Source organism: Dipodomys merriami, unplaced genomic scaffold, assembly GCF_024711535.1.
Source record: "Dipodomys merriami isolate MVZ:Mamm:240054 unplaced genomic scaffold, mDipMer1.0.p SCAF_62, whole genome shotgun sequence".
NCBI lineage: Eukaryota > Metazoa > Chordata > Mammalia > Rodentia > Heteromyidae > Dipodomys > Dipodomys merriami.
The window spans coordinates 259,739-272,576 of record NW_027206202.1 but is presented as its reverse complement, the minus strand read 5'-3'; the positions used below and the strand labels follow the sequence as shown (position 1 = coordinate 272,576).

The following is a 12,838-nucleotide window of genomic DNA, read 5'->3' as shown; positions in this document are numbered from 1 at the left end:
AAACACTGTAGGAAACTTGGCCTCCTCTCCCTCCTGAGGGGGCAGAGATGGTGTGTAAACACGAGAATACAGACAGATGGGAGGGAGAGACAGGAATAGAAGAATGATGAATATTCTTTAATGGATATACAGAAGAAAATGAAAAATGTCCAATCTGTTAACACATTTCTGGAAGAAGGGGATGGGGAAGATAGGAGCATGTCACCAGAGGACGTTTTACTTGTCCAAAATCCTCTATTTCTGTATTCTTGCAACACTTTCAAATAAGCATTCCTAACTTTATAATGTAAGTCATTAAAACTTGAAACTGTATCCCAACTGCCTCTCCTGTGAAGAGCATGCGACGCTCTCCCCCACTGCATCCAGACATGGTAGGAAATTCAGGTGGAACTCTGGCCTACAGGACATTCTCCTGCCCCTGGTCTTGGTGACATGGGACATGCACAGAACATGAGTCATGAGACATGGTAAAGGAATGAAAAGCAGCCCACCTTCCAAGGCGCACTGCCTTTCCATAATGCATTAGCTCAGTGCTAATGGAAATCTCCACCACATTATAGTCAGCTTCAAGAGCAAAATGACCTCAAAGGCTATTTGCTGCCAGACTTAGTCCATCATCAATACTAGACAACTTGGCTGCACGGCTATCCCTCACCAGGGATGTCTAGAAACAAGCATTTCAGGAGGTGCAGATCCCCTGATCCCATCAACAAACTCCATTAAAGCTCAGTTCTGCCTCAAAGAGTAATCCACTGTCTTAAGGTCTACAAACTCCACTGCAAAACGCCTTTTCTTGTCTTGTACATTTTCTATCTCTGTGTAAGTCAAGTTTGGAGTGAAATATCAATGGAATAGAAACCATCATGTGAAATGGCTGGAGGCATGGCTCAAGTGGTAGGGCAACCTGTCCATGATGGGCAAAGGCCTGAGTTCAAACTCCAGTATACCAAAACAACAACAAAAAAGTAGGTAAGAAATATGAATGAAATGCAATGTCAGACTCAAGACCCTACAGTCCCTTACATGAATGGTGAGTACTTGCCACAGCCAGGCACACCACCACACATAAGCCATCTTGGAATGACCTATCAATGCTTTACTATCTTGAAAAACCTGCTGTGATCACTACACAGTTTTCCCCTATTTTCCATCTGCTATCAGCTGGATCCTCAAATTCAGACCCTGAGGATATGAAGGCTGACAGGACCCTCCCTCTTGAGATTAGAAACTGAAGATAAATAACTGAAAGTTAAAATAAAGGGCAAAAGAATCTGCTCCTGCTGGGTCCTATAATCATCTTCCACAAAGCTCCCTAGACTGAGGACAGGACATTATCTAATGCTAAAGGAAGACAAACAGGTACTTCTAGGTAGAAGCATTGGAACCAACAACTGATCTATATATCCTTCACTTCCCTAAGAGCTCTGGAGTGGTGGGCATGCACAGCTCAGCACATGCCAGCAGATGGGTATATGTGCAGCAACAGCTGCACAAACGGCCAGGACTGGGGACTGGCTTCCTGCACTGATCCTCCGTCAGCACCCCTATTGGCCATCTGGGGTTCAAGAGTTTATTTCTTAGGCTGGGCCCGGCCAGGCAAAGCCACAATGAAGAAGATACAGTGAAGGCAGGAACTGAACTGGGGAAGGACGATGGATGCTCCATAGCCAGCTGAAACAGGATGCTGGGACGTGGACAGAAGCAGCCGTTTCCACAGCCTCATTTCATTTATATTTAGCCATTCTTAATAATTGAATGCATTATTTATTTGGCCAACAACTGCTGCGTGTGGCTCTCAGAACAATAGGCTTTTAGGGTTTTGCACCACAGCACTTAGACTGGAGTAAAATTCATCAGATACATTTTTAAATGTGAAGGGCAACCACATTCCCCTCCCAGCAGTAACTTAAAGCAAGGGTGAGCCAGACGGGAAGACAGAGGATCCATCAAGACAATGGTGGGAAGGGTGAAGCTAACCCCAGTATAACTCAAAAGGTGGGGTCGCAGCAAGACCACCACTGAAGACGCCCATCCATCTCACGTGGGGCTACAGGACTCCAACAGTTATACACACATCGTGACAGCCTGTACTATACACGCCCAGTGTGTGAGTGGTTGAAACTATGGTCACAGGCAGGACCAGAGAGGAACCCAGACACCACAGCCCACTACTGTGCATACCACACACCACGTGGCTGTCTCCTTCCCCCCTCACTCATCCCACTGGCAGTCTGGGCCTGCCTCTTAAGCTCCCACACTGTTTGTCTCATCCAGAACAGAAAGCTGGGCATCCATTATGCACACATCAGGTTCCCCATGGGGGTCTCTTGGGTCTCACACACATAGACCTGAGACACACATATGACTCTGTAGTGGCCAAGCAGTCCAACTCCACCGGGGCTACCTGCACAGGAAACTCTGCAGGCACCATGACCTGTCTCTAAATGTGCTTCCTCTGTATTCACTCACCACTTTTGTCTTTCTTCTTCCTCCCTTTTTTCTGTAGTGTTAGGATTGAACCCAGGGTCTCTCACACGCTAGGCAAGCACTCTACTACTTGATCTATGCCCCCCAGTCTTTTTGTATTTTGTATCTGACTAGGAGTCTCTCACTCCCTTGCCCAGACTGCCCTCTTAACTCAAGATCAGCCTGCCACTGCCTCCCAAGTAAACCTGGGAATATAAGTGTGCAACACATCTTTTTTTTTTTTTTTTTGGTGCCGGTCCTGGGGCTTGAACTCAGAGCCTGGGTGCTGTCCCGGAGCTTGGTTTTTACCCTTGGCTAAAGGTCTTCCACTTGAGCCATGGCTCTACTTCCAGATTTTTTTGGGTGTGTGTGTGTTTCCTGCCTGGGCTGGCTTTGAACTTTGATCTCAGATTTCAGCCTCCTGATTACAAGCATGAGTCACCAGCACCCAGCCACATCTGGCTTCTTTCTTCCTTGACAGAATCTCTCTTCCCTTTTTTCAAAATACCTCTCTGTACATGCACATGCACACCCACATGCACACATACATAGCTGAGTCCTTCTCCACAGAGAACCATGGCTTACCTTGGGAGAGGCACTGGTTGGCCAAGGCAACCTGACCAGAATGCAGGTAGAGATTGAGGCGTGTGAAGATGCCACCCAGGGAGGGGATGGTGATGAAGCAGTAGGCAACACAGGCCTGGGAAGGAATCATGTGGTCAGCAAGTCACAGAGATGCTCGGTATTCCCGTGCTCACCCTGTACATGCTTCCAAGTAAAAACACTTAATCCTACTTTTTCTCTCGAATTACTCTATTTTTTCCATTCTGCCTCTCATCTGTCCAAAAATCTTTGGGAAGGTGGGTAGGGGAGTGTGGTACAGGCAAAGTAATTCTTCACCCATCGCTACAGGACAACACCTAATGTTGGCAAATGCAGAAGCAACACTTAAAGCCAATTCCTTAAAGAACTAAAAACATATCCAAACAAATGGGAGAGTTGGATATAGTGGTACATGCCTATAATCCCAGCTTTGCAGGAGGCAGAGGTAGGAGCACAGAGGTCCCAAGCCAGCCCAGGGTAAAAAAGCATGACCTTACCTAAAAAACTAAAGCAAAAAAAGGGCTGGAAGCATGGCTCAAGTGGTAGAGAGCCAGCTTATAGTGTGAGGCCATTAGTTCAAACCCCAATACCACCAAAACAGTTAGATTCAAGTGGCTTATGAAAATGCAAATCCATTTCTCAACCACCTCCTCAAAACACATCCAGTTTATCTGAAATGCTGCTTGAGACCAGAAGTGTTTCAGATCTTGGATACTGGAATATCTGCGTACATAAAGAGATGTCTTAGAATGGGACCCCAGTCTAAACACAAAATTCATTTTTGTTTCATATGCACTTTATGAAAGTGCCAAGAATTTTACACAGTCTTTTTAATAACTCTGAGCAGGAGACTAAGTTCTACAGTGTAGAGTTTTCCATTTGTGGTATCAGGCTGGTGCACACATCAGATTTTGGACTGGATCTGGGAACTGGAGAGGCTCTATCTGTATGAAAATTGAGGTGCCTTTGATCACTTTTTTTTTTTAAATAACACAAAAACTGATCTACCCACAGATAACTAGGGAAATTTTAATCTGAAAAATCAGGACAAAGCCATAAAGCACCCTAATGTGACATACACTTTCCTCCTCTCGAAACAGCAAGTTAGCAATCTGCAAACAAGCAACCCTCAGGAGGAGCATCCTTATCTTTTGCACGCACCCGGACAAAGGCAGCTGTCTTTCTGGAATGATTTCCCTTCATTACTTTCCTCGTTTCCATTGCCAAGCGGTTCACACTCTGATTTGTTAAGAAATAAAACAGAAATGGTCATGAAATGAGAGCTGATCACAGAATGGGCAGGACCCGAAGTACACATGCATCAACCAAATAAGGCTGGTTAGCAACAGACCCCAAAATACCAAAGAGGTCAACAGGCCCACACAAGATCTTGTCTTGCACACACGTGCCAGAGGGTAGAACAAAAAGCAGCCCCTCAGTGAGCTGGGCCACCCATCAGCACTACAAATGACTGTTTTCTGGTTTAATGAGCATTCAGGGTTCACTTGAGGCACTTCCACAAATCCAACGTTCTAAGCTTAAGAGAAGCTTCCAAGTCTAAGGGTATACGATTTAGCAATGTTATTTTAGCTATATTCACTAGCTCATTTGATTTTTTTTTTTTTTTGGTCAGGTCATGGGGCTTGAACTCTGGGCCTAGGTACTGTCCCTGAGCTCTTCAGCTCAAGGCCAGCGCTCTACCACTTGAGCCACAGCACCACTTCCGGTTTTCTGAGTAGTTTATTGGAGATAAGTCTCATGGATTTTCCTGCCCAGGCTGGCTTTGAACCATGATCCTCAGATCTCAGCTTCCTGAGTAGCTAGGATTATGGGCGTGAGCCACCGGCACCTGGCTTCTTTTGATTCGTCTAGCCCTCCAGCTTGGTACTTGTTACCTACCCCCATTTTACAGATAGTTTTAGTTGTACTAAGGTGACTTCTAGCTGTGACAGCTCACCCCCATGCACCCTGGCCTCTTTTGGTCCCTTGCTACTGCATCGTGCATCTCCAGAACAGGGTCATGCAAAAAGTGAACTATGCAAAGGCAATGAATGTGAAATAGAAATAAGCCATCAGGGGGCTGGGAAGGTGGCTCAGTGGTAGAGCGCTTGCCTTGCATGCATGAGGCCCTGGGTTCAATTCCTCAGCACCACATAAGCAAAAAGAAAAAAGCCAGAAGTGGCGCTGTGGCTCAAGTGGTAGAGTGCTAGCCTTGAGCTGAAGAGCTGAGGGAGAGCGCCCAGGCCCTGAGTTCAGGCCCCACGACTGGACCCAAAAAAAAAAAAAAAAAAGAAATAAGCCATCAGTGTGTGATCTGCTTCCAAGGTTGGGCAATAATACAGTGCCCACCAAGTGTACACACTTCATTAGCAAGTAATTATGCTTAAGAATGGAGTAAGTTGGGTGCTGGTGGCTCACACCTGTAATCCTAGCTACTCAGGAATCTGAGATCTGAGGATGGCGGTTCAAAGCCAGCCTGGGCAGGAAAAGTCCGTGAGACTCTTATCTTTAATAAAAAAAAAAAAAAAAAAAAACATCAAAAAACCAGATGTGGCACTGTGGCTCAAGTGGTAGAGCACTAGCCTGGAGCTGAAGAGCTGAGGGACAGCACCCAGGCCCAGAGTTCAAGCCCCATGACCAAAAAAAAAACAGTAGAGCTGTGGCTCAAGTGGTAGAGCCAGCCTTGAGCAAAAGAGCTAAGGGACAGGGCCCAGGCCCTAGTACCAGCACAAGAAAATAAAAAAAGGAATAAAAAGGGTTTTCTTACAGTTGATATATATTACTTTTTCAATGTGTATTACTTTTACCAAGCTGTTAGGCCATGAACACTAAAGCTTTCTTTTTATTTATTTATTTATTTATTTATTTATTTATTTATTTAACACTAAAGCTTTCTGAACCTAACCTCATAACAGCACTGTTACTAATTCTTTTGGCGTAAAGACCACATATTCAGTGTAAGGCACTTAATTCTTTGGCATGCAGAAAGAAAAAATACAAAGCACAGATCTTATTAACCCATGAGAAACTGGGCATGTGAGTTAGGGGTGAGCCGAGGTGGCAGACACAAGACAACCAGTGGTGGGGGGCAGGCAGATAGACAGAAAGCGTTAATGGAGAGAATGAAAACCTTACGTGGATCAAGTGTACAAGAACAGGCTCCAGATTACAAAACATTGACCTGGACTCAACGTAGAAACTTATCTGCTGCTCAAAATCACGGCCAAAGGAAACCTAGGATCAAGGCAGGGAATGGTGTCGTTAGCAAGAACATGAACACACACATACACAAATACACACACACTTCTCTCAGTAGACAGGCTGTACGCACTTCACCCCTTGTTATGTTACTGGCTCAGCTTAATGGGTAAGACCACTAGAGTCAAGGGTACCTAACAGAAGCTCACACAAGAAAGAAGCTTCCAGGCTTAGGAGGACAGACATAGAAAGGAAATGAGGGAATTTTGTTTGTCAATCATGGACTTTTCACAGGACATAAGATTGGACCCTGGGAGCCACTGATCTGAGGGTTCCCCTAACTTGGACCACACCTTTCTGCCTCCTAATGGAGACCCAAAATCTGGGCAGCTCAGTAGTAGCTGTCAGAGCCACAGATGCAGATCGAAGTTTCTCTGCCATAAAAGTCCCCCTCTCCTCTTTCCTGCAAATAAGAACAGCTGGATGGCAGGAGACTCCACTGCTCCATTCATCTTTCGCCCAACAAGGCTTAGCTTGACCATTTCCACTATAGCTACTGGATCTCTTGTTTCCTCCAACACTTTTCCTAGTAACATGGTGACTTCCAGAGAAAGCTGTAATAGAATGAATGCCCCTGACAGGGTACTCTATAGAAAAGCTCACAGGACAGGCACTGGTCAAACCCACAGGTGCCTTTCCCACATGGGAATGGAAGGCTATGTCTCTATCTTCAACACAACTGACAGAACCAGGTGGACAGTTTCTTCAGCCCTTGGTGTTGAACAAGTGACAATTTCAAGGTTATAGCCAAGAGGTCTCATGGTTTTGGGTCCATTCTGTTTGGGTTCAGACATTTCCATTAAAATGGAAGACATAGCCAAGTGCTGGTCAGTTACACCTATAATCCTAAGTACTCAGGCGGCTGAGATTTGAGGATCATGGTTTGAAGCCAATCTGGGAAGACAAATCCAAGACTCTATCTCCAGCTAACAAGCAATAACCTTGAAGTGGAGGCATGGCTCAAGTGGTTAGAGCCCCAGTTGGATGGGGGGGGGGGGGGATGATGGGGAAAGGAGGCAAGTGAGAGTGGGAGGCCTTGAGTTCAAGCCCCAGTACCAGCACATGAGCACATGTACAAGTAGAGGACATACCAAGCTAGATATGGCAGTGCATACCTATAGCTCCAGCTAGCAGGGAAGCTGAGGCAGGAGGATTTCTTGAGCCCACAAGCTCAAGGCCAGCCTGAGCAACATAGCAATGCCTCATCACATACAAAAGAACCCAGACATTGGGGTCAGTCGGTGTTTAGGATGCTTCCAAGGGCCACAATATTCCCTCCTGCTTTTGCTGTCTTTTCCCAAGGGCTCTCTGACTTCCTCCAGTCAAGAGGCGGAGTCTCTCCCCCTCCCCTCTATCCAGCCTAGCCTTGTACCTTGCTTTCACCAACAACATGGAGTTGAATACAGCAGAGCTTCATTTTCTTTCCTCTCTTTTTGTCTTCAGTTGGTCATGGGGCTTGAACTCAGGCCTGGGTGCTGTCCCTGAGCTTTTTCACTCAAGGCTAGCACTCTACCACTTGAGCAACAGCTCCACTTTGTTTTCTGGTGATTAATTGGGGATAAGTCTCATGGACTCTCCAAAGCCTTGGTTGGCTTTAACCCATGATCCTCAGATCTTAGCCTCCTGAGTAGGTAGGATTAGAGGCGTGAGCCACCAGCACCAGCTCATTTCTTTTTTAATTAAAATTTAAAAAAAAATAGTATTGCTATGTAGCCCAGGCTGGCCTCAAACTTGCCATCCTGTCTCACCCTCCCAAGTGCTGGGACTACAGTCATGCACCACCCCACCTACCTCACTGGGTAATTACTAAGCCTTGGCCTTCGAAGGCCTTGCAGCTAAGGTGTATGCCCTCAGGTCGAGAAGCCAACACTGTGTAAGACAGCACAACTGAGATAGACCACCCAATGATTAGAGGAGCTTGTACAGAGACACCCAACACACAGCCAGCACATGCCTGAGGAAGTGAGTGAGGTTGTCTTAGCCCTCAGTGCACTCGTTGCTAGAGTTGACACCTGCTGGAGCCACCTGGCTACTTAGCAAATTTGCAGACCCATAAGAATTGGCTCACAGCAGCGACCCAAAGCCACCACACTCCAAGGGGAGTGAAACCAACAGAGAACTAGATACCCGTGTCTACTGTCATGGATGGTCACCAGCCACCGCAGAGAGCGACCCCTCTCTCACTGTGGTCCACATCTCCAGCAGTACATGTCTCTTGGCTAATCAGTGTGTTGGGACCTCAACCCAAGTTAAAACAAAGAAACTCAACTTTAGGACTTTTCTGAACTATAGAGTGGAGGGGGAAATCAAGGATGGAGAGCGTGAATGTCTCCGAGAGAGGCCAGGAGAGCAGAGTAGGGAGCTGGAGCCAAAGACGACAACAACAGAGGGTCCTGATGACAGGACAGAGGCCCCAAGTTCAGCTGCTCCAAGGTTTCATGCATAGTACTTTTCCCCTCCTGTGACAGCCCCTCTTGTATCTCTCCTGAAGCCAGCTTGCCTTGGCTCTCTCTGACCCTGTGGGAGTCCTAGCTAATGGAAGATGTTTTCTAATTTCATCTTATCTCAGTAAAAATGAACCGCAGTAGGAGACACGTAAACAATGACATCACATCTCCAGGCGCCCTACAACGTCTACCCCTGAACTTACCATTTTTATAAATCCATTAATCAGATGGGCCAGCGTTCTCTTCTCGTCTTCAAGAGTGAGCGCGCTAGAATCAATAATTGTGCATAATTAACACAGAGGCAACACACAAGTGTTTCTGAAGAGAAAAACCCAAGAGGCAAGCAGTTTAACTGGTAAGAATAAGTCTGTGTTGTCTAGATTTCAAAAGCTTTCCAACAGGCTGGGCATTTGGATAAAAAATCTGTAGTCAAAATGAGAAAAAAAATTATGGAGGCTTCTCACCCTCAAAGATGCCATTCTCAAGTTAGGCAGCAAGGCATAATGGCAAATCCTGCATTTTAGACAAAACGTTGACATTATATTATTTTTAAAACAAATCTTGCTAGGCGCCAGTGGCTCATGCCTGTAATCCTAGCTATTCAGGAGGCTAAGATCTGGGATCGTGATCTGAAGCTAGCCCGGGTAGGAAAGTCCGTTGAGACTCTTATCTCCAATTAACTGGCAAAAAGCCGTAAGTGGAGCTATGGCTCAAGTGGTAAGTGCTGACCTTGAGCAAAATGCTAAGGGACAGCACTCAGGCTCTGAGTTCAAGTCCCAATACTGGCACACACACGCGTGCACACACGAAAAAAGAACCTCTCACTCTCAGGGAGAATAATATGCTTCAAGTTTGATTTTTGTAATTATTCATGAATTTAATTCTAAATTTAAAAAAGAAGAAAAAAAAGGAAAAAAGAACAGGAATACTTCTTCTTGATTCTGAAGTTCCAAAAGATATTTCTTAACATTTTCCAGTAAGTCAAGCTGTTGTGCTTAAAAATTCTTTTGGAAACCAAAATAGCCACATATAAGCAAGAATTATCTTAAATCTAGTCGAATGGAAAAATGTGTTATTAAACAACAACCAAAAAGAAAAACCACACCAGAACTACAAAGTGGTGATAACTGTGCCTCTGACTGAAAGAGAAGGGCTGTGGACAGACATGAGCCCTCATCCTCTCTCAGAGCCCTCGAGTAGGAAGCGTCAGCAGCTTCATCTGGATTTTCATGACGTGGCTAATAATGAGATAAAGTGAACAGGCTGCCTTGCTGGATGAGTGAGCTCACTATTATCCTGTCTCCCATTCCACACACTGAGCTCTCTTGGGTGAAACCAGCCTTTCTCCTGCAGAAATCCCTAGTTGGCACATTTGCCATCTCATTTTCTCAGGAAGGCTGCCCTCAGCACTTGATTCTCCAGGGCTGGAATATCCTCATTAGCAAGTCTTAATGGTCAAGAAAACTACCCAGGGGAAGCTTCTGGCAGCCATTTCCTAAGACACCCTGAGGTGGTTCTGAACCCCTAGCCAAAGCATGACTTACTTCACAGAGTCATGCATAGTCTTGCAAATGTGCAACAAGGCATTCAGGATGACGGGGTCCTTGGTGGGTTCCTGCTGATGCCTGGAAAACAGGACACAATGATAATAGGGATGAGCGAGTGGCTTAGAAGCTGCAGACCAGAAGGCTAACACTGGGTGTGGCTCAGTTCACCAGCAATGACTGGAGGTCTAGGTTTCCTCTTCAGTCTTCTTTAAGAATAAGCTGCTCTCCTACATACGTGGTAGCACCCCCTAGCTGCAAAGCTAGCGCATAGCTACATGTGCTAGGCCCTGCAGAAGGCAAACCTGCTTCAATGCTGAACGCCCAAATACCCACCACCTGACCTGGAACGTGCTACGTGCCAGGCAAACAGTAGCTTGTCCTTCCCAGTAAAACAAAATGGCCAACTCCCATAACAACTCCACCTGAGTAAAGTAGGGGCATTTTCTCTAGGCATATGAATGATAGTAATTTTTACGCCTAGCCCAGGAGCCATGGAAGGCCTGCAGAAGGAGGCCTGGTACGTGACAGAATGAACACATATGCATCCCATGTGCTTGTCAGCTACCCTCGGCTGTTTGCCTGTATTGATCATTTTGCATGGCCCGAGAATGATGTTATAAATATCTAAATGGCCCTTGGCAGAAAAAAGGCTCTCCTCCACCCAACAGAAAGATAAGAAAAGCTTACAACATAGTTGGTGCAAACCTCATTTTCCAACATAAAGAAATTTTCATTCTGTAAATTCTACCTTGTCCTAAATAGAACCCACATGAAATCACAGGTAAACTAACTATACAATAATGTCTAATATATTTAAAAACTCAATATGCAATTTTTACAAAGAGTTTTCTGCTGGTCCACATACTGTCAGTACCCCTTGCTTTCCTTTTCTCTTATTAACCATACATTTGCTTCATTTTCTTTATCTTATATATATTACCACTTGAATCCTAATTTTTTTTTTTTTTTGGTAGGTCATGGGGCTTGAACTCTGGGCTTGGGCACTGTCCCTGCACTCTTCAGCTCAAGGCAAGTGCTCTACCGCTGGAGCCATGGTGCCACTTCCAGTTTTCTAGTCGTTTACTGGAGATAAGAGTCTCATGGACTTTCCTGCTCAGGCTGGCTTTGAACCACAATCCTCAGATCTCAGCCTCCTGAGTAGCTAAGAGTACAGGCATGCGCTACCGGCACCCAGCTTTGAATCCTATTTTTATCCTTCCATTTGGTCTCATTACTGGAAGGCAAAGTTGTTTTAAATAACTCTGTAGTGCTGATGGCAGACTTACACAATACCCAGTTTTCACTTTGTTGGTTTATTTACTGCCGGTACTGGGGCTTGAACTTAGAACCTTATGCTCTCAATTCAGCTTTCACTCACAGCTGGCACACTCCCACTTAAGCCATGCCTCCAACACTTTTTGCTGTAGTTACTTTTGAGCCTGAATCCCCACTTCTTGCCCAGGCCAGCCTGAACCACATTCCCTTATGTTTCCTGCCTAGCTGGGATGACAGCAGTGCACTGCCATACCCGCTTTTTACTGGTTGAGATGGAATCTCAAGAACTTTTGCCCAGGCTGTCTTCCAACTGTGATCCTCCCAAATTCTACATCACAAGAAGCTAGGATTACAGGTATGAGCTACCAGCACATGGCTCCTTATAGTGTCTTAGGTATGAGATGTACACGCGCAATATGATTTAGTAACAAATTTTCCAGGGACACTCACTTGATAAAGGCTTCCATGATGGACTTGCAGACCTCTACCCGCACACTTTCTTTCTGGAACATGTCCAGAAATGGCAGAAATTTTTCCTAGAAATAAAGAAGCCAGCCTACATGCCATTGGCACAAAGAAGGGAGAGATGAATGAAAAGAAGGAGGGACGGAGGGAGGAAGGAAAGAAGGGAAAAAGGGAACGAGGGAAGGAGGGAAGGGGGGAAAGGAGAAGGGCAGGGTAGGAGGGACCTGTAAAAGTGTTCAGGCTTTTAAACTATTTTAGGTTAAGCTTCACTCACCTGAAACTCTCACTCGAAAATGCCCTAAAGTCTACAACTGTGTTGGCATCAACATATGCCAGGATTGGAAAGTTTCACACCACAAAACTTGGCTTTAGACACATGATTATTAAGACACTGTACCTAAGTGCTCCAGGCCACATACACGTAAAGCAGTAACCAATTTTGTGTTTACACTTGGGTCCACCCTAGTGTAATGAAACATCTCATTATATAAATATAGACATTGTAAAATCCACAAAGCATGAACTCTGAAGTACCTGTAACCCCCACATTCCAGAAAGGACCACAAGTGGTATACTATGTGAAAGGAAACTAGTGTGCATGGGAATTGGGGAGGAAGGTGTCTAGTTCAATCTCAGGACTGGAAAGCTGTATGGCACCCAGCAGGTGTGCACATCCCACTGCTATGTAACCAACAACAGCTCCACTTATGGCTTTTTTGCTGTTGGAGATACGAGTCTCATGGACTTTCCTGCCTGGGCTGGCTTTAAGCTATGATC

General features: G+C 45.5%; 1 protein-coding gene across 2 annotated transcripts in view; it reads right to left on the bottom strand.

The window, feature by feature from the left end:
* The window catches only part of LOC138814919 (VPS35 endosomal protein-sorting factor-like), a 55,994-nt gene that overhangs the window by 8,759 nt on the left and 34,397 nt on the right, over positions 1-12,838 (bottom strand). For both annotated transcript variants that reach the window (XM_070004040.1, XM_070004041.1), the window contains exons 21-26: positions 12,047-12,132; positions 10,319-10,399; positions 8,978-9,041; positions 6,205-6,303; positions 4,231-4,308; positions 3,052-3,166 (exon numbers count right to left, since the gene is read on the bottom strand). In XM_070004040.1, the coding sequence (XP_069860141.1) occupies positions 3,052-3,166; positions 4,231-4,308; positions 6,205-6,303; positions 8,978-9,041; positions 10,319-10,399; positions 12,047-12,132 (523 nt within the window). The remainder of the gene's footprint in view (positions 1-3,051; positions 3,167-4,230; positions 4,309-6,204; positions 6,304-8,977; positions 9,042-10,318; positions 10,400-12,046; positions 12,133-12,838) is intronic.